The sequence below is a fragment of the Medicago sativa genome, chromosome 8, assembly GCF_051527215.1.
Source record: "Medicago sativa cultivar Bolivia chromosome 8, Bolivia_mono, whole genome shotgun sequence".
NCBI classification, from domain to species: Eukaryota; Viridiplantae; Streptophyta; class Magnoliopsida; order Fabales; family Fabaceae; genus Medicago; species Medicago sativa.
The window spans coordinates 16,908,888-16,931,168 of record NC_140756.1 but is presented as its reverse complement, the minus strand read 5'-3'; the positions used below and the strand labels follow the sequence as shown (position 1 = coordinate 16,931,168).

At 34.6% G+C, this 22,281-nt stretch overlaps 3 protein-coding genes across 3 annotated transcripts; 1 reads left to right on the top strand and 2 right to left on the bottom strand.

Moving 5' to 3' along the window:
* The first annotated feature begins 1,938 nt into the window (after positions 1-1,938).
* Positions 1,939-3,149, top strand: LOC146897407 (uncharacterized). Its single transcript, XM_085736415.1, has 2 exons — positions 1,939-2,924; positions 3,137-3,149. Exons 1-2 carry the CDS (start codon positions 1,939-1,941, stop codon positions 3,147-3,149), a joined length of 999 nt encoding a protein of 332 aa, XP_085592541.1.
* A 7,010-nt stretch (positions 3,150-10,159) lies between these two features.
* Positions 10,160-13,736, bottom strand: LOC146897406 (uncharacterized). The gene is made up of 6 exons (XM_085739338.1): positions 13,598-13,736; positions 12,710-12,769; positions 11,539-11,724; positions 11,259-11,348; positions 10,627-10,892; positions 10,160-10,504 (listed from the first exon to the last, which is right to left on the bottom strand). The coding sequence occupies exons 1-6, from the start codon at positions 13,653-13,655 to the stop codon at positions 10,436-10,438; spliced, it is 729 nt and encodes a 242-aa protein (XP_085595464.1). The 5' UTR covers positions 13,656-13,736; the 3' UTR covers positions 10,160-10,435.
* Positions 13,737-14,987: 1,251 nt separating this feature from the next.
* On the bottom strand, positions 14,988-21,380 carry LOC146897405 (Protein kinase superfamily protein). The gene is made up of 13 exons (XM_085739337.1): positions 20,966-21,380; positions 20,767-20,884; positions 19,168-19,226; positions 18,312-18,376; positions 18,105-18,198; positions 17,923-18,003; positions 17,654-17,765; positions 17,418-17,472; positions 17,006-17,304; positions 16,563-16,921; positions 16,145-16,442; positions 15,985-16,055; positions 14,988-15,545 (listed from the first exon to the last, which is right to left on the bottom strand). The coding sequence occupies exons 1-13, from the start codon at positions 21,209-21,211 to the stop codon at positions 15,321-15,323; spliced, it is 2,082 nt and encodes a 693-aa protein (XP_085595463.1). The 5' UTR covers positions 21,212-21,380; the 3' UTR covers positions 14,988-15,320.
* Positions 21,381-22,281: the final 901 nt, after the last annotated feature.

The following is a 22,281-nucleotide window of genomic DNA, read 5'->3' as shown; positions in this document are numbered from 1 at the left end:
GAAGAGGATCCAAACCCTATAAACAACCGAGTAATGCTTAACATCGCGAAATATTGTTTTACGACAGGTTCACGAAACATGCATATCATTACTTTGAGACCAAACAAATACCACTTTTTAATCACTTGATACAATAAAAGGGTCCTACTACTCTCTATCATAATGGGAAAAACGATTGGAAATAATAAAATTGGTTTTAAAGATGAAAAAAAATTTGTTTGTCCAAAGCCAAAGGTAGGTGGTGGAGTAAAGTTTTGGATGGACAACCACGTGTGTTTGCAAGTGAACAAAATCAAAATGGATAAGTCTTGCAGTGTGCAAGACTAACTTTACTTCAATTGGTAATTGATTTGAATTCTTTGTTGAGAATTAATAGCTATAGAGTTTCGTGATCAGTTCGTGAGGAATTTTGTCGGAAGATATAGCAGTGCTCGAAATAACCTCGGTCCCCAACACCCCCATTCCAATGTTTTAATTAATAAGAAAAAATATGTACCTAAAAAAGAGATTTAGATCCTCTAAAGATTAAATTGAGAAAATTGAGGGTTTTATTTTAGCAAAAATAATGGGTATTAAAAAAATTTGTTTGAGTAATAAATTTATCTTAAATGTATGTTAGTTTTATATATTTTTTTTTTTTGAAAAGTATTCTCTCCACTGTGAGAAGTAAGCTTTTTCTCTCATTCTCTCCGCTGTGAGAAGTATTCAGCGTGTCCTTGCCAATTCCCTCCCATTCGATATTTACACATTCTTCATGGCCTCTCTCAATCAACTTTCACTAAGTGATGAGGAGGAAGAGCTTGAAATCCAACCTGATATCCTACCCTCACAACCAGCAGATCCAAACCTTAGAATTATAGGCCGTTTCCTCACAAATCGTCCCATTCGTACTCATATGATGATGGAGATGATTGAAACATTCTGGAACCCTGTCCGCTCTGTCAAGATAGAGGAAATTGAATCAGGCCTATTCTCATTCCAATTCTTCCATCATCTAGATTTACAAAGAATTCTTAAAAAGGGTCCTTGGTACTTTGACAATCACCTCCTGGTTCTAGGAGTTCTTCCAGAAAATAGTGTCCCAAACCAGGTCACCCTCCAGTCTGTTCCTTTTTGGATCCAAGTTCATGACCTCCCTATAGGCTACATGTCCGAGAAAGTAGGGAAAGACATCGCAAACTTCATTGGTGAGTTTCTAGAATATGATGCAAAAAACAACTCGAACTATCTCCGTTCCTATATGAGAATCAGGGTTCTGCTAGATGTCTCAAAGCCTCTAAAGCGCATGAAAAAGATAAAGAGACCAAGTGGAGAAACAAGCGTCATCAAATTCAAATATGAGCGTCTTGGGAACTTTTGCTATTTTTGTGGTATGCTGGGCCACATAGAAGACTACTGTGAAAAGTTGTACTCAGTGGATTCAGATGACGGTACAAGATTATGGGGGCAAGAATTGCGTGTTGAGAAACAGCGGTCCAACGGCGGTGGATATCAGAGAGCAAGGTTCAATGGCAGCTCAGCGGTGGCAACACCATCAGTTACCGTTCAACCAAACAGCACTGTAACATCCAAATCAGCAGTTACAGATTCTGCAGCCTTAGCCAATCTGTTACGTAATCTGCATTTAATGCGCCCTTCAAAATCCATAAACTCTGCAGAACAAAATCAGAATAATGAGGAACAAATGTTGGAGGAGAATAATGAGGCCATGATTGCTACAAAAACAAAACGGTCAAGGGGATTAACTGAAAATGATGACTCAATCACTGAAGTGAGTCATCATCCGCCAACTCTTGCTGACATGGAAAACAAAAAATCTGCGCCACCTGCAAGCACAAACCATGTCAACGCTGACAGCAACAGTACTCCCATGGACATCTCTAAGTCATCTGAGAATTTTTTATCGGCAGAGCCTGGTTCACAGGCCTGCCGGAAGAAATGAATATCATATCTTGGAACTGCCGAGGCTTGGGAAACGTCAAGGCAGTTCCTGCGATTAAAGACCTGATCCGCGTCTATAAACCGGATATTGTAATCTTAATTGAAACTTTAGTTGATGGCAATAAAATTACTGAATTATGTTACAAGATTGGTTTTGAAAATCATTTTTCTGTTGACCGAATCGGAAGAAGTGGAGGTCTGGCTATTCTATGGAGAAATACAATAACCTGCTCGCTGTTGAACTATTCTCAGAATTTTATTAACTTGCATATTCAGGATCCTATAAACGGCAACTGGAGACTTACTGCCTTCTACGGTTACTCAGACTCAGGGAGACGCCGTGAGTCTTGGGACCTTCTCCGCCTTCTAAGCAGTCAATCAAATGATCCATGGTGCATCATCGGAGACTTCAACGATCATTTATCACCAGCTGATAAGCGCGGAGGGCCTGATCGTCCGCCATGGCTCATTCGAGGTTTCCAAAATGCGGTAAAAGACTGTCAGCTCTTTGACCTCCCCCTCCTTGGCTACCAATTTACTTGGTTCAAAAGCATCGGAACGAACCATTCAAAAGAAGCCCGACTAGATAGAGCTTTGGTATCCTCCTCGTGGCAAAACATTTTCTCTGATGCTGTCCTACAAACATTGGTTGCGCCAATATCTGATCATACTCCACACTTCCTGCAGCTCAATCCACTCCCTTGGAGGCAGCCACACCGCAGTTTTAAATTTAACAATGAATGGCTTCTTGAACCTGATTTTATTGAGTTGGTGAAGACAAATTGGGCACACTATCCTCCAGCAAATATCACCACAAAGCTTCAATATTGTATTGATGACATGACAGCATGGAGCCGTAATGCTTCTCCAAATTTTAGGCGCCTCATAAATAAACAACGCTCCCAGATTGAAGATTTTAGAGCTGCAACAGATGATGCAACAGACCCTCAACTTCTAAATATGCACCAAAATCTTGCCAATCTGTTGTTACAAGAAGAAAGCTACTGGAGGCAACGTTCGAAAGTCTTTTGGCTATCTGACGGAGACTCAAATAGTAAGTTTTTTCACGCATCAGCTTCTGCCCACCGCCGGAGAAATACAATAAAAAAATTGCGTGATGATTCCGGGAACTGGTTAACAGCTCATGAAGACCTTTGTTCTCTTATTCATAATTATTTCACCACAATATTTGCAGAGAAGCAAGGTGACCATACCGACATCATCTCTTGCGTTCAGAATAAAGTTTCGAATGAAGATAAAAATTCTCTCACGCAACCATTCACCGAGCAAGAATTTCATGAAGCAATATTCAGTATGCATCCTGATAAATCCCCGGGTCCAGATGGTCTGAATCCCGCTTTTTACCGCCGTTTTTGGAAGGAATTAGGTGGAGAAATATTCACTGTTGCTTCCTCTTGGCTCACTTCTGGTTCCTTTCCCCCTGAGTTGAATGCCACACACATCGTGCTCGCTCCAAAAGGTGACAACCCGGAATCTATGAGAGACCTTCGCCCCATCTCCCTCTGTAATGTCCTATATAAAATTATTTCTAAGGTGCTGGCTAATCGTCTTCGTCCCTTGATTGATAAATGGATATCTACAGAACAAGCTGCTTTTGTTCCTTCCCGTTCAATCATGGACAATGCACTCATTGCTTTCGAAGTTCTCCACTACATGAAATGCAAGCGCAAAGGAAAAACAGGTGACATAGCTCTAAAACTAGACATTTCAAAAGCTTTTGATAGTGTCAGTTGGTCCTATTTGCAAGCCATATTACGCAAGTTGGGTTTTGCCCCCCAATGGATCTCTTGGATGATGATGTGCATATCTACTGTGGAATATCATGTAATTTTTAATGGTGATCGTATTGGTCCTATAATACCAGGGAGGGGTCTCCGACAAGGCTGCCCTTTATCTCCATACTTGTATATTATTTGTGCTGAAGGATTATCTGCCATTATTAAAAATCATGAGTTTCAAGGGAAAATTCATGGAGTTCGAATATGTCGTACATCACCGTCCATAAGCCACCTTCTCTTTGCAGATGATAGCTTTCTCTTTTGTAAAGCTACAGAATCAGAAGCTCAATATCTTAAAGGTATTCTTGCTAGCTACGAATGTGCCTCAGGTCAAGCAATTAACATGAGGAAATCTGCCATAAATTTTAGCTCAAACACACCCCAAGACATCATTTCCTCCATTACCGCCTCTCTCGGGGTTCACAATAATATTGGCAGCGGTAAGTACTTGGGATTGCCTTCTATGGTAGGTCGTAACAAAAAGGCTATTTTTTCTTATTTGAAGGATCGGATATGGAAAAAATGTCAGTCTTGGAGTGCCCGATCATTATCTCGTGCCGGTAAGGAAGTTTTGATAAAATCTGTTGCACAAGCCATCCCTTCTTATTGTATGGGAGCCTTTCTCATCCCTGCCTCGCTATGTGAAGAACTTGAGCGGATGATGAATTCATTTTATTGGGGTTCAAAAAAAAATGGTCGACGAGGTATCAATTGGATGCGTTGGGATAACCTCACACTTCACAAAAGTCTAGGTGGCCTCGGCTTTCGAAATTTGGAAGCCTTCAATCTATCTATGCTCGGCAAGCAAGGTTGGAAACTCTTATCCGACTCCTCCTCTTTACTCACCAGAATCCTCAAAGCTAAATACTTCCCTAGACGGGACTTCTTGGATGCAACCCTCGGTCATAATCCAAGCTATACTTGGAGGAGCTTATGGAGTACTCAATCCTTACTTACTTTGGGCCATAGATGGAAGATAGGAGATGGTTCTAAGATTAATGTGTGGAGTATGCCGTGGATCCGCAACCTTCCCTCTCTCAAACCATCCACTTCTCCGCCGCTACACCTAGAAGACCTTACGGTAAATTCTTTGTTCAGTGCCGACTTGAACTCTTGGGACACTACTTTGGTGCAATCTCTTTTTAATGACGCAGATGCTGCTGCCATTTTGTCAACTCCACTTTTTGCTCGTTCCCTTTCTGATATTCGAGTTTGGAAAGCCACTGTGGATGGTACATACACTGTCAAATCAGCTTATCGGATCTGTTCTGACTTACTTCTTGCTGCCACCCCTGTCCGCAATAATCTAAGCTGGAATACTATTTGGAACTTGAGGATTCCACCCCGAATTCGATCTTTCATGTGGCGCCTTGCTCATCAATGCTTGCCTACTAGAGTAAATCTTCTCACTCGAGGCATCCCTTGTGAGGAAACTTGTGTGTGTTGCGGTATCTTAGCTGAATCACATATGCATCTGTTTTTCGTTTGCTCCAAGGCGTCAAATTGTTGGAAGCAAATTGGCCTGCACTCTCTCGTTCAGAATTTGCTCTTAACGGCACAAAACTTTTCTGTTATGATCTTTGATTTATTGAACAGGTTGTCGTTGCAGCAGCAATCCTTGGTAGCTACGATCTTGTGGAGTCTATGGAAGAACCGCAATTCAAAGCTTTGGGAAGACATAGACAACTCCTCGGAATTCATAGTTACACGAGCAAAGACTACAATTAATGAATGGAGTTGTATACAAAGAGCAAAGTTACCGATGAATAATGCGAATACCTCTCTTACTTGGAGTAAACCGCCGGAGGGCACAATCAAATGTAATGTAGACGCCGCTTCCTTCAATAATAACTCAATCATGGGGTATGGTATATGCTTCAGAAACTCTTCAGGTGTTCTCATTATTGGCAAATCCGGTTATTATTATGCCTCCACTACGGTCCTGGAAGCTGAAACCATCGGCTTGTTGGAAGCTATCAAAGAGGCCATTTCAACTGGAATGCAAGCTGTCATATTTGAAACTGATTGCAAAACAATACCTGATGCACTTTCTGTCAATAATATCCCCGAAAATGAATTTGGTGACCTCATATTTCAATGTAAGAGTCTCTTGCTCAATAGACCCGACTTTGTAGTGTCGTATGTTCGGAGGCAAGCAAATAGGGTTGCTCATAGTATTGCTAGAGCTTCCTTATGTCATCCTAGCCCCCATATCTTTAATGTTGTACCTTCTACTTTGTACTCATTAATTATGAATGAAATGGCTTAATATAGCCTTTGCTCAAAAAAAAAAATATTTATGTTTTTCAGCGATCGATTAAATTGTTAATATATGTGAAATTTCGCCAATGGTTTTATTTATATTAAGGGACTAAAAAAATAGTGAAAAGGGTCTTTTTTGTGACAAAAACAAAGCGATATTAATTCATTCAAATTGATAGAATACATTAGATACAATAAGATGATCAAAATCGCTAAAAACGTAAAGGGTGAATATGCAAACAAATTCACAGCACACAAGTTAATAGCATGCAACTACAAAATGCCTACAAATAATATGATAAAAACTAAATCACCATAACACCCATGCTTCCGGATAAGCAACGTTGACGCCCAAATCATTGATTGAATCGGTGATTGACTGAAGCTGATCTTTCAATATGAATCAAACGAACACTGCAACAAGATGCGAAATCACACAATGTCGCACAAGACGACGAACACCACAACGCCACACTCAGAAAATGAAATCACGGTAAAACACAAAAGAAATAACTTGATATATGTGAAAATCACTTATTTATGTCGAAAAAAGGGGAAAGAAGATGCAAATTGGTGATTCTAGGCAAATGTTCCGCGAATCGAGTGTTAACTCTCCGAGTTTACCGAGTTTACGTTTTTAGGTACCAAAATCGTGTCAACTTGGAGGTAAACTCGATTTCTGGTAAAATCAGAATGTTTGACGAGTTTGACTCGAGTTAACTCGGTAAACTCGTGTAAACTCGACCAATTTTACCGAGTTTAAGTCTAAAAAAATTAGGAAAAATTGGGCCATTTTTTTTTATCCATTTTGTTTCAAAGCCCAATTTCTTTTCTTCAAGCTCAGAGACTGAATAATTGCCTTTACGTAACACATTGTTTGGCTTTATGAAATGAAACATTTCTTTTTCTTTCTTCTCTGAGTTCTCAAATCATGAACAAAGGAGCACATACCGGTTAGGGTTACGGTGGTGGAAGGAAAACTATTTCGATTCCGAGAAGAATTTGATGAAATTGGAGATGAAGACATAGATGAAAATGATGTTATGGAACTTTAGAAGGATATTGATCTTTTGAAGAAATTAACTAGTTTATTTTTTCGATAGTTTTATTAGCAACTTTAGGAGTAACTGGTTTATTTTTTGGAGTCCTCGTGAGCTTAGCTCATTTGGTATAGACGATGCATAAAAATATGCCAGGTCCGGGTTCGAACCCCGGCCACCACAAAAAAAAAGTTTATTTTTTGGATAGTTTTATTAACAGGATAGTTTTATTAACAACTTTAGGAACTTGTGAAACTTGCCTTTATGGATGGTTAGGACTTAAGAGACTTATAATCTTTCAAGTTTATTTTATATTTTGATGCTTAGTTGAACATAATGCTTTATTATGGTGGTTGAAAACATTTATAATTTAGTCATATTTTGCACTATTGACTATTTATAATATTATATTAGTTTACATATGTCATGTAAATAATAAATTTTATTCAATTTTAATTTTAGGTAAACTCGTACGAGTTCTCGAGTCAAGGTTTACCTAAGCAATACAAGTTGAAGTAAACTCTCTAGTCGTAAAACCTCAATTCTAGGTAAAAAAAATGACTTAAAACCACCCCAAATTGATGAGTGAAAGAGAGGTCTTAATATATTTTTTTTTAATTAATGATTTATATTATTAACTTTATCTTTTAAAATGAATAACTCACTTTGGAAAAGTTGGATCCCTATAGAAGAGAATTTATCATCATATATGTCTATCATAATATAAGTTTATCAAATTAGTTTTATATATTTTAATTTGGTTTATTATACTTGTTTTATATTTTAATTTGTTTTTATTTTCAAATATTCATTTATTTTTCAAAGTTATATTATTGTTGTCAACTGTGTATGGGATGACAAAAATATCTGCATCCGTGAATATCCGCGGATAAAATCCGTCACGGACACGAGACAAATACCTTAATTGATATCCATGGTTAAAGTAAACGAATATTTCAACTACCCGTTGTTTAATGGATACAAATACAAATTTATTCCATTTTAAAATAAAGATAAGAGACCAAATATAACTTACCTTTGGCTTATTATATAGATTGAAAAACTCTCATATAACACAAATCTTATGTCTCGAATGCTCATAAACAAACAAAGGTTTTTTCAATTCTTTTGTTATCTATTAATGTAAATATGTTTTTTGTTTTGTTAGATTTTATTTTTTTAACAAAACACAGTTTTAATTTGTTTCGAGTTTCTTGTTGTGAGTCATGTGATTCTTCTGCATATCCTATCTCACACCAATGTTGTTGCCAATCATCGAATACCAGGATCTCACTTCCGCTCTTTCACAAAGTCGAACAAGAGCTTTAATATCACTTTTTAGAGAGTTCGGGGGGCATCAAAAGAAAAATGCTTGATAACACGACATATTGACAAGCACGAAGCGCACATGACATTCTTAAGCCGTTTGATGAATCTTTTTTCATTTTATTAATTATTTATTTTCTGCCACTTTGTTTTGCCTGCGGCATGATTTGTGTTTCGTGTATTGTCGTGGGGGTAAAGAGTCGTGCTGAATAGCACTTCTCGCATCAAAAACAACAAAGGATCAGCGATCCAGAGTACACAAGATTTCGACATAATGACATAATATCTCCACCCAAACTTTAAGTTACCGAATATATATCAAACATTTACCTCGTTCATAGTCAAAATAATAGTTTACAATTCAACCTAACTGATCAATATGTTGATTACACTTGTTGATTAATCATGAATTTATTATTTAGCTAACAAAAAAATTACTCCTTCCTTCAAAATTTTTTTTTACTCCAATAAATTAATTTCTTTTGTCAAATTATGCTCTTTAAATTTGGCCTCTATTTAAATTCCTTTATTTCTAACCACCAATCACACAATTAACGTACCCCATCACGCGATCTTGCATAGACATTATGATGGAAACCTTGGAACAAGATTTGTTAAGAGGGATTAATTAAGGATTAGTTAGCATTTTCCTTAATTTAGTACTAAAATTCAACCCAACACTTCTTGTTAATTAAGAGGGATTAATTAATTTGCAACCTAATCTTAATTTCAAGTCTTATTTTTATCTTGGAGCAAAACCCATCAGCTCATTCTGCACCAAGATTGATTTTTGCACATCATTTCATAATCTTTCTATTCAAGTCTTATTGAAAAATAATTGGTTGCATATAGTTTCATCTTCCCCCTCCTTCGATGTACCTATATTGTTTATCTATAATTCTGCAACTTATGAATCTTGTCATATAGATGTGTGTATTATTTCAAATTACACGACTCCTCTAAAGTGACTAACTCGCGTCAAAGAGTAAAATAAACATTAGTAATCATTTATCAACAGATTAAACGTAGATATTACTATTAGAGATGCATATATTATAACAAATAACACCATAAAAGTGCTTTTTCTACAACCAATAAATTAAAATTCATTGATCACATAGTATTTTTCAAAATTGTACAACTAGGCTATACAGTACACTATTTGCAAATTCCATGTCAAAGAATGAACATGATTATTATTTACATAAAATCATTCAATAACAGCAAAGTCCCTCTACAAAGTCCTGGCAAGTGGTTATGTATGTCTATATCTATATACAATATTGCATCTGTCAAAGGTTGCACTGTCCGCATTAATAGGAAGTCGATATATAAGTTGGCAATAAACTGCTTCGCCAATTCCAAAAGTTGCGATGCAAAGAACATTATGTATATACAAACCAGTTATTTTTCATTTACGTTCACGGAAGAGTATGGGGTTCCCTTGAAGAGGACTCTGACAAAGAATTTTTGTGAAACTGCAAGTTGCGAATATATTGCATGATTCACTTCTGATCATCAGCAAGTAGTGAAAATGGAGGATTCAGTGGAAGGCTCTCTGCTTCTCCCACAATAAATGAAAGTAAAAGCATTGCTTTTGAGTAAGATGCAGCAGACTTATCTTTGTTATTCATATACTCATCTAAGTAAAAGCGGGTACATAGAAGTAAAGAACAATGGCACATTAGAAAATAAAGACTAGACTATGGACTGGTTTTGAATGCTATAGTTTATTACGAGGGATGTTTATGTTTATTTACAATGGCATATGTGCAACTCGGGAAACAACGATTGTAACGAGGAGTAGTGCTATACATTAGAAAATCTAGGGTTGGTATCGACTACTAGGAAGCTTTAACATTTTCACATCAGTCTTCTCTAAAAATGACGTCAACAAGAATCCTAAACAAAGACAATACAGTTTTCAGGCAACATAAGTTACACATAACATAACCCACCAACACACATGATTCAAAACTATAATCAAAAGTACTTTAAAAAGTGCTTCTGCATTAAAAACTGCTTCTCTTTCTCTTGCTCTCAGTCCTCATTCTTTTTCCCATGTCTTTACTTTTCCCCTGGGAGCTTACCAACGTGAAAACATTTCTCCCACCTTTCTTCATACTCTTCATCCTTCTGCAGGTTTAGAGATTGATAATAAAGAATTCATATATGCACATAGAAACTAAAAACTAAATTTGTGAATATCAAAATCATGTAAGGCCACAAACTTTGTTGAGATGTCCAAAAAAACTTGCCTCATCATTGTCGCTGAGGTCATCAAGACAATCATCGTCGTCGAGGTTATCAAAACAATCATACAACGGCCATTCCTCATAAGTACTCATATCAACATTAGTGCAGCGGCGACCCCAAGGACAAACCCAAGGAATATCTCTCTTATGAGTGAAGCGGGTATCCCACCATATCGGATCACTAAGAGGATCATCGGATTCTAAGCTCTCTACTTCTGACTTAGCAACTTCTTCTATTTCGTCTTTTGAATGGGGCTTCATAGCTACCTCTGTTTATATATTGTTTTGATCAAATAAGAAACCCAAGGGTGAGGATATTTAAATATGGCTTAAAGTTAAAAAAGAAAAAGACAAGGCAAAACATAAAAAAAGACGAACAAAACAACTAAAAATTATTAATAGACAATGAAATGGGGTCAATTCTTCAAGTCTAGCAACAATAACAAGATAAACATAACCAACATATGTGCATATTAACACTCAATCAAGAGCTAGCATTTTCACATGACAATAAAGCAAAAAGAATTGTATTTTCCCATGGTTCTACCGTCAAAATTTAAATCATAACAGATATATGAAATGCAAATTAATTCAACTGCAAAGAACATATTAATACAAGACTGAGTAAAACTTACTTTCTACTTCCTGTATCTCGGGAAGAATCGGGTTGGTTGTCACACGAGGCTTTTCCTCTATGTTATCTCCTTTTGGCTTCTTAGCATTTTCTGTTTATTGTTTTGATCAACCAAAGGGTGAGATTATTTTAATATGCTGTAAGTTAATACACCATTACAGCATTGCGAAAACTTACTTTCACTTTCCTTATCTTAAAAAAAAGGCAATAACGTAAGACAATCAAGAATTAAAAAAATAAATACAATCGGTTTATAAAATAAAAGAGGGGATTTGAGTTACCCATTTGTGACGCTTGTGAAATATTCAAAGACGGACATTCCTGATAAGTACACTCATCATATGTACGCTTTGAGCTCTCTCCTCTCTCTACTTCTGACTGAGCAACTTCTTCTGTTTTGTCTTTTGAATCGGGCTTCTGAGCAACTTCTTCCTTTTTGTCCTTTGAATCGGGATTTTGAGCAACATCTGTTTATTTATTGTTTTGATCAAATGAGAAACCTAAGGGTGAGGATATTTTAATATGGATGGAAGTTCAAAATGAAAAAGACCATGCATACATGAAACATCCAACAACTCTCTTCTATTCTTTCCTAACTATCCGAAATCTATTTCCTATTAATATTTCCAACACGTAATACGGCAAATTTTAAAAAATGAAGGTACAAGTACATTGATAATAAAACGTCAAGAAAAAGATTTTCCAAGTGAGTTACTACCATTGTTGTTGTAAAAACATGGTTAGAAAAAAATCAATTATAATAAATAAAAAAATAGTATCATACTATGCATAATTCAATCATGTGTTTAACCACACTTCTATCATCTAAGTAAAAACAGGTACGGTTTGGTACGTATGGTACAAGTACCGTATGCGTACCCAGTGCGGGTGGGTACGCATGCTTTAGAGTAGAGGACAGACACAACAGCCAAAAAAATATTAATAGAGAATGAAATGGGCTCAAGTTTTCAAGTCCGGCAAAAATAACAAGATAAACATAACCAACTTGTGTGCATATTAACACTCAATCAAGAGCTAGCATTTTCACAAAACAGTAAAGCAAAAAGAATTGTATCTTCCCACGGTTCTACGGTCAAAATCTAAATCATAACAAATGGATGAAATGCAAATTAATTCAATCGCAAAGAAATATTAATACAACATTGATCACCCAATCAAGAGTTTGCATTTTCATAAAACAAGAAAACAAAAAGAATTGTATCTACACAAAGTTCTAAAGTCAACATCTAAATCATAAGAGATGGATCATGAATGAAGTGCAAATAAAGAACATATTAATACAATATTACAGCATTCATTGAGATAACGTATTCTCAAAGTTTCCTAATCTTTAAAAAGACAATAACATGAGAGAATCAAGAATTAAAAATAAAAAATAAAATAAAAAATACAATTGGTTTATAAAATGAAAAAGGAGGTGATTTGAGTTACCCATTTGCAGAGCTTGTGAGATGAAGATGATTGAGGAGATAATGAAATGGGGCTCAAAGTCTAGCAACAATAGCAAGATAAACATAAATATTAACACTAATTCAAGAGCTAGCATAACAATAATAGTAATAATAATTGAGGTTTTAATTTAATCAAAAGAAACTCAATTTCTGGACAGCCTTATTCAAAGGTTTTAAACCTTAATCCCCAAACCGGCTTAAACTAAAAATGCGAGAAGATTTGAATATTTCCAACCTTCACAAAACAGATTCGAATAATAATAATAATAATAATAATAATAATAATAATAATAATAATAATAATAATAATAATAATAATAATAATAATAATAATAATAATAATAATAATAATAATAATAATAATAATAATAATAATCAGTGTGTTTAATGGTTTAATTTCATCAAAACACACTCAAATTCTCAAAATCTGTCGCATCCCCCAATTAAAAGGTTTTAAACCCAAGGTTTTAAATAACGGCCGTGGGCAAGGTCGCGGTTGCATATTGGATTTAGCAATTTCAGTTGTTACGCATGTTGCGTTACAGATAGTGGTTGTCGCGGTGTGATTATCACAACATTGCTGTGGCTGTCGCGAATTGATTACCACAACATTGCACAATAATGATAGTAACATAAATAACTTAAATTAGAAATAGATATGAAGTTATAAACTAGATAAAGAAAGAGATAACATTATGTAATGGTGTTTCGTCGCGTCTGTAACCTAGTTTCGTCGTGATTTTTATTCACCCTCTAAAAACTGTTTTTTAAAACCTTGTTTAAACCCTAATTCCCCAAATCCAAGAAAAGTCTAATCAAAACAGAAATGATTCAACTATCAACTAGATTTGAAAAAGAGAGCAAATACCTGAATGGTGAAGAACGAGGGGAAAACGCAGAAGAGCAGAATGGGACAAGCATACCATAGTTAAATAACCGTTCCTATTGGTTAAATTAAATTACACGTAAATCTTTTTAGTTATTTAATTCTAATAAATTTTTCATTTAAGTTTATTTCGTACCACTTACGTCACTTAAGTTATTTATTTAAGGGAAATGTTAACTTGTGCCCTTAGGACACATGTTAAGAATTCCACTAATAGAAATTATGTATCGGAAATTGTGTTAATTTATTGCTCAAAATGTTTAATATAATCTTTTTTCAATAAATTCTTACCATTAATAGAATGATATTAATGCTTAACATGTGCCCTAAGGGCACAAGTTAACATGACCATTTATTTAATTGTAACAAGTTGTTTTCATGAGCTTAGCTTAATTGGTAAAAACAATCCATAATATATGCAAGATCTGAGGTTCGAACCGAGACACCACAAAAAAAAAAGTAGGCTGAATAACTTACATTTCTAAGATCTTAAATTTCATAAATTGTTATATTTAAATGATTTAAAGGACCTAAGTGGTAGAGAAAAAACAACTTGTTACAATTAATTAAATAACTTAAAACCTCTAATGTAATTTAACCGATAAAAAAATAACTTAAAACCTCTAATGTAATTTAACCAATAATTTTTTATCGTACACTTTGTTAGCCAAATAATATCTAACGTTAAAATAGTTATTTCAATGTTAATAACATTAACTTTTTTTAAGTAGGTATTGATATGAGAGTAAGTAAATAGTATTGAGAGGACTATTTTGACTAATATAATGAATTATCAAAGATTATTTTGAAATTTTAAATTGTGACTAATCGTTACATATTCAAAGTTACATATTCAAAGATTAAAATGATTATCACCCTGCAAAATGGGTTAGTTTGTTACCTGGCCCAATTTAATCTATTCAAGTCTTATTGAAAAATAATTGGTTGCATATAATTTCATAGAATAATAATAGTTATCGCGACGGATAAACTAGCGAAATTTTCACGACAACTAAATTGCACTAAATGTATTTTTTTCTTAATTCCAAGAATGCCCTCCAGTGTATTGTGGCAGGAGCAAAATTATATGATTGCAAAGGAGTCGTGATTCCGTCGGGATAATATGCCTTGCGATGTATAGCAATGCCAAATTTCATATTCCCCTCCTTCGATGTACATATATTGTTTATCTATAATTCTGCAACTTACGAATCTTGTCGTATAGATGTGTGTATTATATCAAATTACATGACTCCTCTAAAGTGACTAACTCACGTCAAAGAGTAAAATAAACATTAATAATCATTGATTAACAGCTTAAGGGTAGATATTAGAGATGCATATATTATAACAAATCATATCAAAACAGTGCTTTTTCTACAACCAAGAAATTAAAATTCATTGATCACATCAAAATTGTACGATTGAGCTATACAGTACACTATTTGCAAATTCCATGTCAAAGAATGAACATGATTATTATTTACATAAACTCATTCAATAACAACAAAGTCCTTCTACAAAGTCCTGGCAAGTGGTTATGTATGTCTATATCTATATACAATATTGCATCTGTCAAAGGTTGTCACTGTCCACATTAATAGGAAGTCGACATATAAGTAGGCAATAAACTGCTTCGCCAATTCCAAAAGTTGCGATGCAAAGAACATTATGTATATACAAAACAGTTATTTTTTATTTACGTTCACGGAAGAGTATGGGATTCCCTTGAAGCAGATTCTGTCAATGATTTTTTGTGAAACTGCAAGTTGCGAATATATTGCACGATTCGCTTATGATCATCAGCAAGAAGTGAAAATGGAGGATTCAGTGGAAGGTTCTCTGCTTCTCCCACAATAAATGAAAGTAGAAGCATCGCTTTTGAGTAAGATGCTGCAGACTTATCTTTGTTATTCATATACTCATCTACCTAGAAAAATGGAAGAAACCTATTTAAGCACATACTAATTAATTTAGGTCCAGTTTAGATAAACAACTTTATTAAGCACTTATATGATAAGTGCTTTATCATTTAAGTGCTTATGTATAAGTCATTTATATAAGTTATAATATACTCTCATAAGCTATCTTGGCGAGCTTATATAACTTCATAAGCTATCTTGGCGAGCTTATATAACAACAGCTTATGGAAATAAGTTGAAAACGGCTTATGGACATGTCATAAGCCATTTTCATCAGCTCTCCCAAAAAGTCCCACAAGCGTTTATTTCGGTAGATAAGCTCAAATAAGACAATTCAAACAGATTCTTATAATAGTGAGCCTGACTCTTTTATGACTATAGCCTTGAGGAAGACAAGAAAGTAAGGTTATGAGAAAATTGAAAAATGAAAACTGTTGGTCTACTTACAGCAGCATTTGTCCCAACAAGGAGTGCTTGTTGGAAGATAATGTCCATTGCATCTGGCATCTCAACTGCACCTGCAAAATGTTTTACCATTACATGTTTACGATTTATTTATACGATACGAAAGGAAAGTATTAAGTTTGGAAACAAAAAGAAGTCCTACCATCCATGTTTTGAATATGACATGATAGTTTCTCAGCACGATCAACTGCAATGACAAATCCATGCTTGGCCCACAAAGAGACGGAGGAATGGTCACTAAAATTTATTTTCTGTTCCATGGTCTGTGATAAGCTCGCATCTCCACCGGCAATTATGGACTCATTAATTGAACTGCTTCCATTCAACTCACCCTCGGATATGGGGACTGACCAAGTGCCACAGATGTCTAGAGCTTTCTTCCATATAGCCAAAACCACCAACTCAACCGCAAGCGATTCTAGATATAATCCCGTGTTATACTGCAAGAAATAACAATTAACTAACTAACAATGTCAATGAATATTTTCCATTTAAAATTGTGTAGCCAATCAATAATTTTTTTGTGATGGCCTATGTTTCAATGAGAAACACAAACGAACCTTTTCTTGCGAAAGTTCACCAAGGACTTGCGCATACTGATCCAACATCTCTAACCTGTTTGAAAGGTGCAGGAAAGAAAATTCCCGGTCTTTCTTTAAGGTAGCAAATTCACAGGATGCTACAAATGCCTCGAGTTCATTGCTTTTAAAATTGTCTAACCCATCAGTTGAAGAAGACGACGGATCCTTAGTTTGTTTTCCAATGTCTAGGTTAGTCCCCTTTAAAGGACAGAGAGAAACGCCACTTGAGGGATTATCTTGCACAGACGCCTCAAAGTAGTCAGAGAAATCCTCCAATGATGTAAAATGAGGATTGATGAGGACATAACCTTTCTCAATGGACTCCATTAAATGTGAAACTGAATAGAGAGCAGCATTTAGAATTAGGAAATAAAAATATTAAGTGTGGAAAAGAATGGAAAATGAGTAGAGTATTATTAGACCTCGAGCTTGGTTTGACAAATTAATATCAGTATCAATGGACTTCCCCGGCTTATCGTGTGCATTAGTTGGATTCAATCCTTTAGCACTCTGGGTGTCAGTTGTGATCTTGCCACCTTTTCTTTGCAAAAGCATGGTTTCATTGACCGCTGAACTGACTGCCACAGGATCATCTACAAATGACTCAACATGATGCACGGAATGTGGTTGAGACACCTCCTCAAAGGCAGAGCCAACTAGTTGATTAACCATTGAGCTTTCTGATTGATGTGAATAAAACTGCTCAATATTCACGATGCACCTATAAGTGATGAATATAAGAGATTACTAAAAGTAGCTACGACATGGAAAGAAAATGCAACAAGGATACAATAAAAAAATTTCTTATAAAGAATCTTCAAGGAAAATTATGACCTGTGTTCCTGTAGGAAGTTGTGACTGAAGAATGCCTTGAATGTTAATCTCTCATCTGCAAATTAAAGTCCAACTTTACAGAAGTTCTCTACCAGAGCTCTAACTGTCATTTAAAACATATGTATAATAATAATTTGAACCACAAACCCATCATCACCTTTACACGTTCACAAAAAACTTAGCAAAATATACAAGCACATATTGTACACAACTTATAGTATAGTTGTAATAAATACCTGGATCTCGACGTAAAAGGCTTCTGCAAAGATCCACACAATCAGAATGTAGCTCTTTTAAAATTGTTGGTGGAAAGTGCAGTTCAGTAGATGCCAATATATTTTGAAAAAGCTGCACTAGAAAAATGATATTGAAGGAACAGAACGATATCTATAATAACAAAAGATAACTAACTATTTCCAAAAACTAAAACAGAACAAAAATACTTGACCAGAATCTTTAAAAAACATGGATAAAAGAAACAAAATATCACGGTTTAGTTCACAACCTGCAATTGACTATTTCCATCAAATGGCGGTTTGCCGACAACTAGCTGATACAATATTGCCCCAACACTCCATAAATCAGCCTGAAACAATAATGCTACCTTAATTATTATACAAAAGAAAACAGGAACAAGAACAACAGATATCAGTCAATAAAATTTGATCTCATTCTATCTTTTGTCACCTTTGCATCATACTTCTGACTCTGAATTATCTCAGGTGCCATGTAATAAGGTGAACCACATAATGTATCTGCCAACTGCAGAGGTGTGAGAGACCTAGTACAATAATACATCAGTAAACTACAAAATGCAAGAAATACAAAAACTACTACTTTTTTCATTATATATTATTGTTATGTTATATAGAGTTATCAAAAAAACTACCCTACCGTGCAAAACCAAAATCTCCTATTTTCATAAGTGGTGTAGCTGAAGTAGTTGCCAATAGTAAGTTCTGCATGTTTAGAAGAAAAAAATTATATAAAATTAAGACATGAACCAATTAATATATGTGCAATAGTAACTCAAGAGTCAAGACAATTATAGGGCTTCACAGGGAGTTGATATATGCAATCAAGAATGCTCATATCATAGTTTATAAACCAAGTGCAAACTCATAATTTCTTTTATCTAATTTTCTTCATGTAACCAGTGTTATCAAATATGAACGGCAGACCACAGCGGAAAACCAAAGATCCATCACTTTATGCCGCCATGAAAACGTCCTGGCACTGCCAATCTTAATAAATTGGCCATAGCGGTAGTAAAAAATAAGCCACCAGCGCAATCTGCCATGGCTGATATTTGACAATACTGCAATTAACATTGTGTAACTATTCATTCTTTCAGTAAATTAAGTATACCAGCTAGCCCCTCCCTGGAAAAAAAAAATTATAAGGTTGCACGAAATTACTAATTAGTCCTTCTTGCATTTATTTTTTACTGCAAACCTGTTTATCTTGCCAGGCCATTTACCTTAATGTATTTTATGCTTTAGGCATGAAGATGTGATAAAATGGTAAATAAATTACGTAAAAATAAGGTAACGTCAAAAACGTGTACATATGCTCTCCCTAGTGTGAAAAACTTATAGAATTAGACAAATGCAATCATTGACAGTGTGAAAAACTTATAGAATCAGACCAATGCAATCATTGACAGCAACACTCAATTAATATATTCCAAGACAAACATATGAGTAGGTACCAAGACAAGTTTATTTTTTCAAACGATACACTCAAATACCTGTGGTTTTAAATCTCTATGTATGAGGTTCTTTTCTTGAAGCACCTGCAAACCGGCAGCTACAAGCAGAACAAACAGATATAAGTTTATACATTGTCAACCAATTAACACAAGCAATGCATAGTAAGGACGAGAGGGGCAAAAAAATATCATGTTTGGACACAAAAATGCCTAAACCATTCACAAAATACAAATGAATTGGAAATTATCTCGCTCCAAAAATAATCTAGAAAGAATACGACAAAGCATCTTTTCTTTTCATTCAATATTTGCAAAGAAGAATCATCTACTCCTGAAATTGTAGTGTTAGATTGTTTTACTGATTTCGTCTCGAAATTGTAGGTGTGTAGCAATTTGGTCCTTATCAAAATTTTAAAATGATCCCTAAAACTGAGACTTCTCGATCACATTATTTCTTTTGTATCGGTCGGTTTAGTCCCTAAATTGCAACATATGTACTAATATGATCAAGCATTTTCAATTCTTGAGAGATCATTTTCAAATTTCATTATTTCAATACCAAATTGTTTGACTATTGCAATTTCAGTCAGAAACTTAATTGGTGATTCACTCCTAGTTTATCAGAGTCAGGTTTACGATAAAATTCTAATACTCAGCAGAGCTAGGCTTTGAATATCAGATAATAACAAAATTATGTCATGAAATCAGTCTACAAATATGTTATAAATCAGTTTCTGAAAGATAACAAAATTGGTCCTATTAGTCCCTAAAATATGTATTCCATTGATCACACTAATCCCTAACTTAATAGCATAAAGTATATTGATCAAATTAGACCCGAACTTAATAGTGTAAACAAAATTGATCTCAATCATCTATGTAAAGCGTGGGAGTATATTGTTCAAGGAATTTAATTCATATACTACTAGAAAAACCAAGTCCCATATAGCACCACTCACCTTGAAAGCCGGTTTTGTAGGGGTTGGGTTAGGACCAACCCAAATTTTAGTATCGTATCAGAGCCTATCAATTTGGGTCACCCACCACTTATAACCACGCACCAAGCCCAATATTGTTGGGTGTAAGGGGGTATATTGGAAAAACCAAGTCCCACATGGTACCCCTCACCTTAAAAGTCAGTTTCGTAAGGTTGAGTTAGGCCTAATCCAAATCCTAGTATAGTATCAGAGTCTATCGATTTGGGACACCCACCATTTATATCCAGTATCCTTGCACCAAGTCCAATAGTGTTGGGCGTGAGGAGTGTATTGGCCAAGTACGACATGGCACCTCATATGTTAAAAGTCGGTTTTGTAAATTTGAGTTAGGTTTAACCCAAATCCTAATCAATATATTATTTTTTCATGTTCGTTTAATAATTGATATATCTGATCTATATTATAAACTAGATACATCAATTATTCAATGAACCTGAACAAAAAGAATATTTGCTTATAACAGTGACACAAGGGAGTATACTATTACACTTTCAATCAACCATAGCCGTGAGTGAGATCATTGAAATCGGTTCACTTCAATCATAACTATTTCTAAAGTAGTCAAACATATGATTGGTCGTAATTCGTTAACAATGTAACATTGTACCAAAATTAAACTCAATGTTCAAGCATTACTCACCCAGTTGCCTCATGAAATGTCTAGCAACAGATTCAGAAACTCTCCCATATCGCTGAATATAAGCAGAAAGATCACCTCCACCACAATACTCCAAAACAAGATAAATCCTATCATTCGTCTTAACCAACAAAAAGAAAACCGTTAAAAAAACATCACAATCAAACAAAAGACAAAAACAAAAACAAAGAAAGAAACAAACCTGAATAGCTTCAAAGAGTTGAATGATATTAGGATGATGAATAGTACTAAGAATAGAAATTTCTTTCATGAGATTATCTCTAACTTTAGAACTCAATTGGGTCTTATCAATTTCCTTAATTGCTACCTCCAAACCTGAATTTCGATGACGTGAACGCCACACCACTGCAAATGAACCTGAACCGATACGAGGACCCAGTATGTAATCCCCGACCAATCTGGTCATTGTGGGTCCCACCAAATCCATAACTGATCAAAACTGTAGAAGGAAGGAACTAAACTGCCATGGATTTCAGTTGAGTGTTTTTTTGTTTCTTTAAGGTTATTGTTATTGTTTTCTTTGTTTTGAGGATGTTTGGTTTTTTTCGTTGTTGTGAGTTTTGGTTTTCTTTGACAATTGTATTGGCTTGCTTGCTACTCTCAACAATTGTGTTTGTTTAGTTTATTAAACTTTGTGGATAAGACAAAGGTAAAGGAATTATTTATTTTTTTTAAAAGGACGATAAAGGAAATTATAATTCCACAAAAGTCAAATAAAATTGAACCCTGAAATGTTTTGAAATGGGTTTATCTAATCTTCATGCTTCCATGAATGCTAGGGTGAAATAAAAATTTTATTGATATTATAAGTGTTTAAATTTTGTTTTCAATCTCTATAATTTTTTAAATTTTGTTTTTATCCTCTCTAAATAATTTCTACATTTTTTAGTGTTTCAAAAAATTTCTATCACCATTTTTGTTCTCTGTTTTTTGTTTGTTAAATAGTCTAAAATTCATCTCTTAAGTTGAATAAGTGGGAAATCTAGGGTTTGAATCTCCGACTAACCCCAGCTCTTGGATATATAATGTAATATCGTTATCAACTGAATTAAGCTCATGATGATTTTTTTATCTATGTTTTTAAGTCACGTCATATTTTTTAATGAGTTTTTTCAATAATGTTTAGAATATTACAAGAATAAACAAGTTTTTCACCAAAAAAAAAAAAAGAATAAACAAGTTTTTTTGTTAACAAAATATAAATTAAGTATGAATTTTTTAGTGTCAAAAACATTAAAAAAAAAAAAAAAAAAAACTATGATATCGTCCCTATACTTTGCTTGTTTTGTTATCATGGAAAGGTAAGGTAGAAGATATTCAAACCAAACTGGTTCTTACAATTTGTTATTAATGATGAGAAGAATTCAGTTATCCAATTATGTAATTAATTTCATGCTGCTCTATAGCTTCTGAATTTATTTCTGACCTGTTGATTGTTAAAATAGTTGGACAGATGGATTAAAAGGTTTATTTAGACAGATAGCGTGGATAACAAGA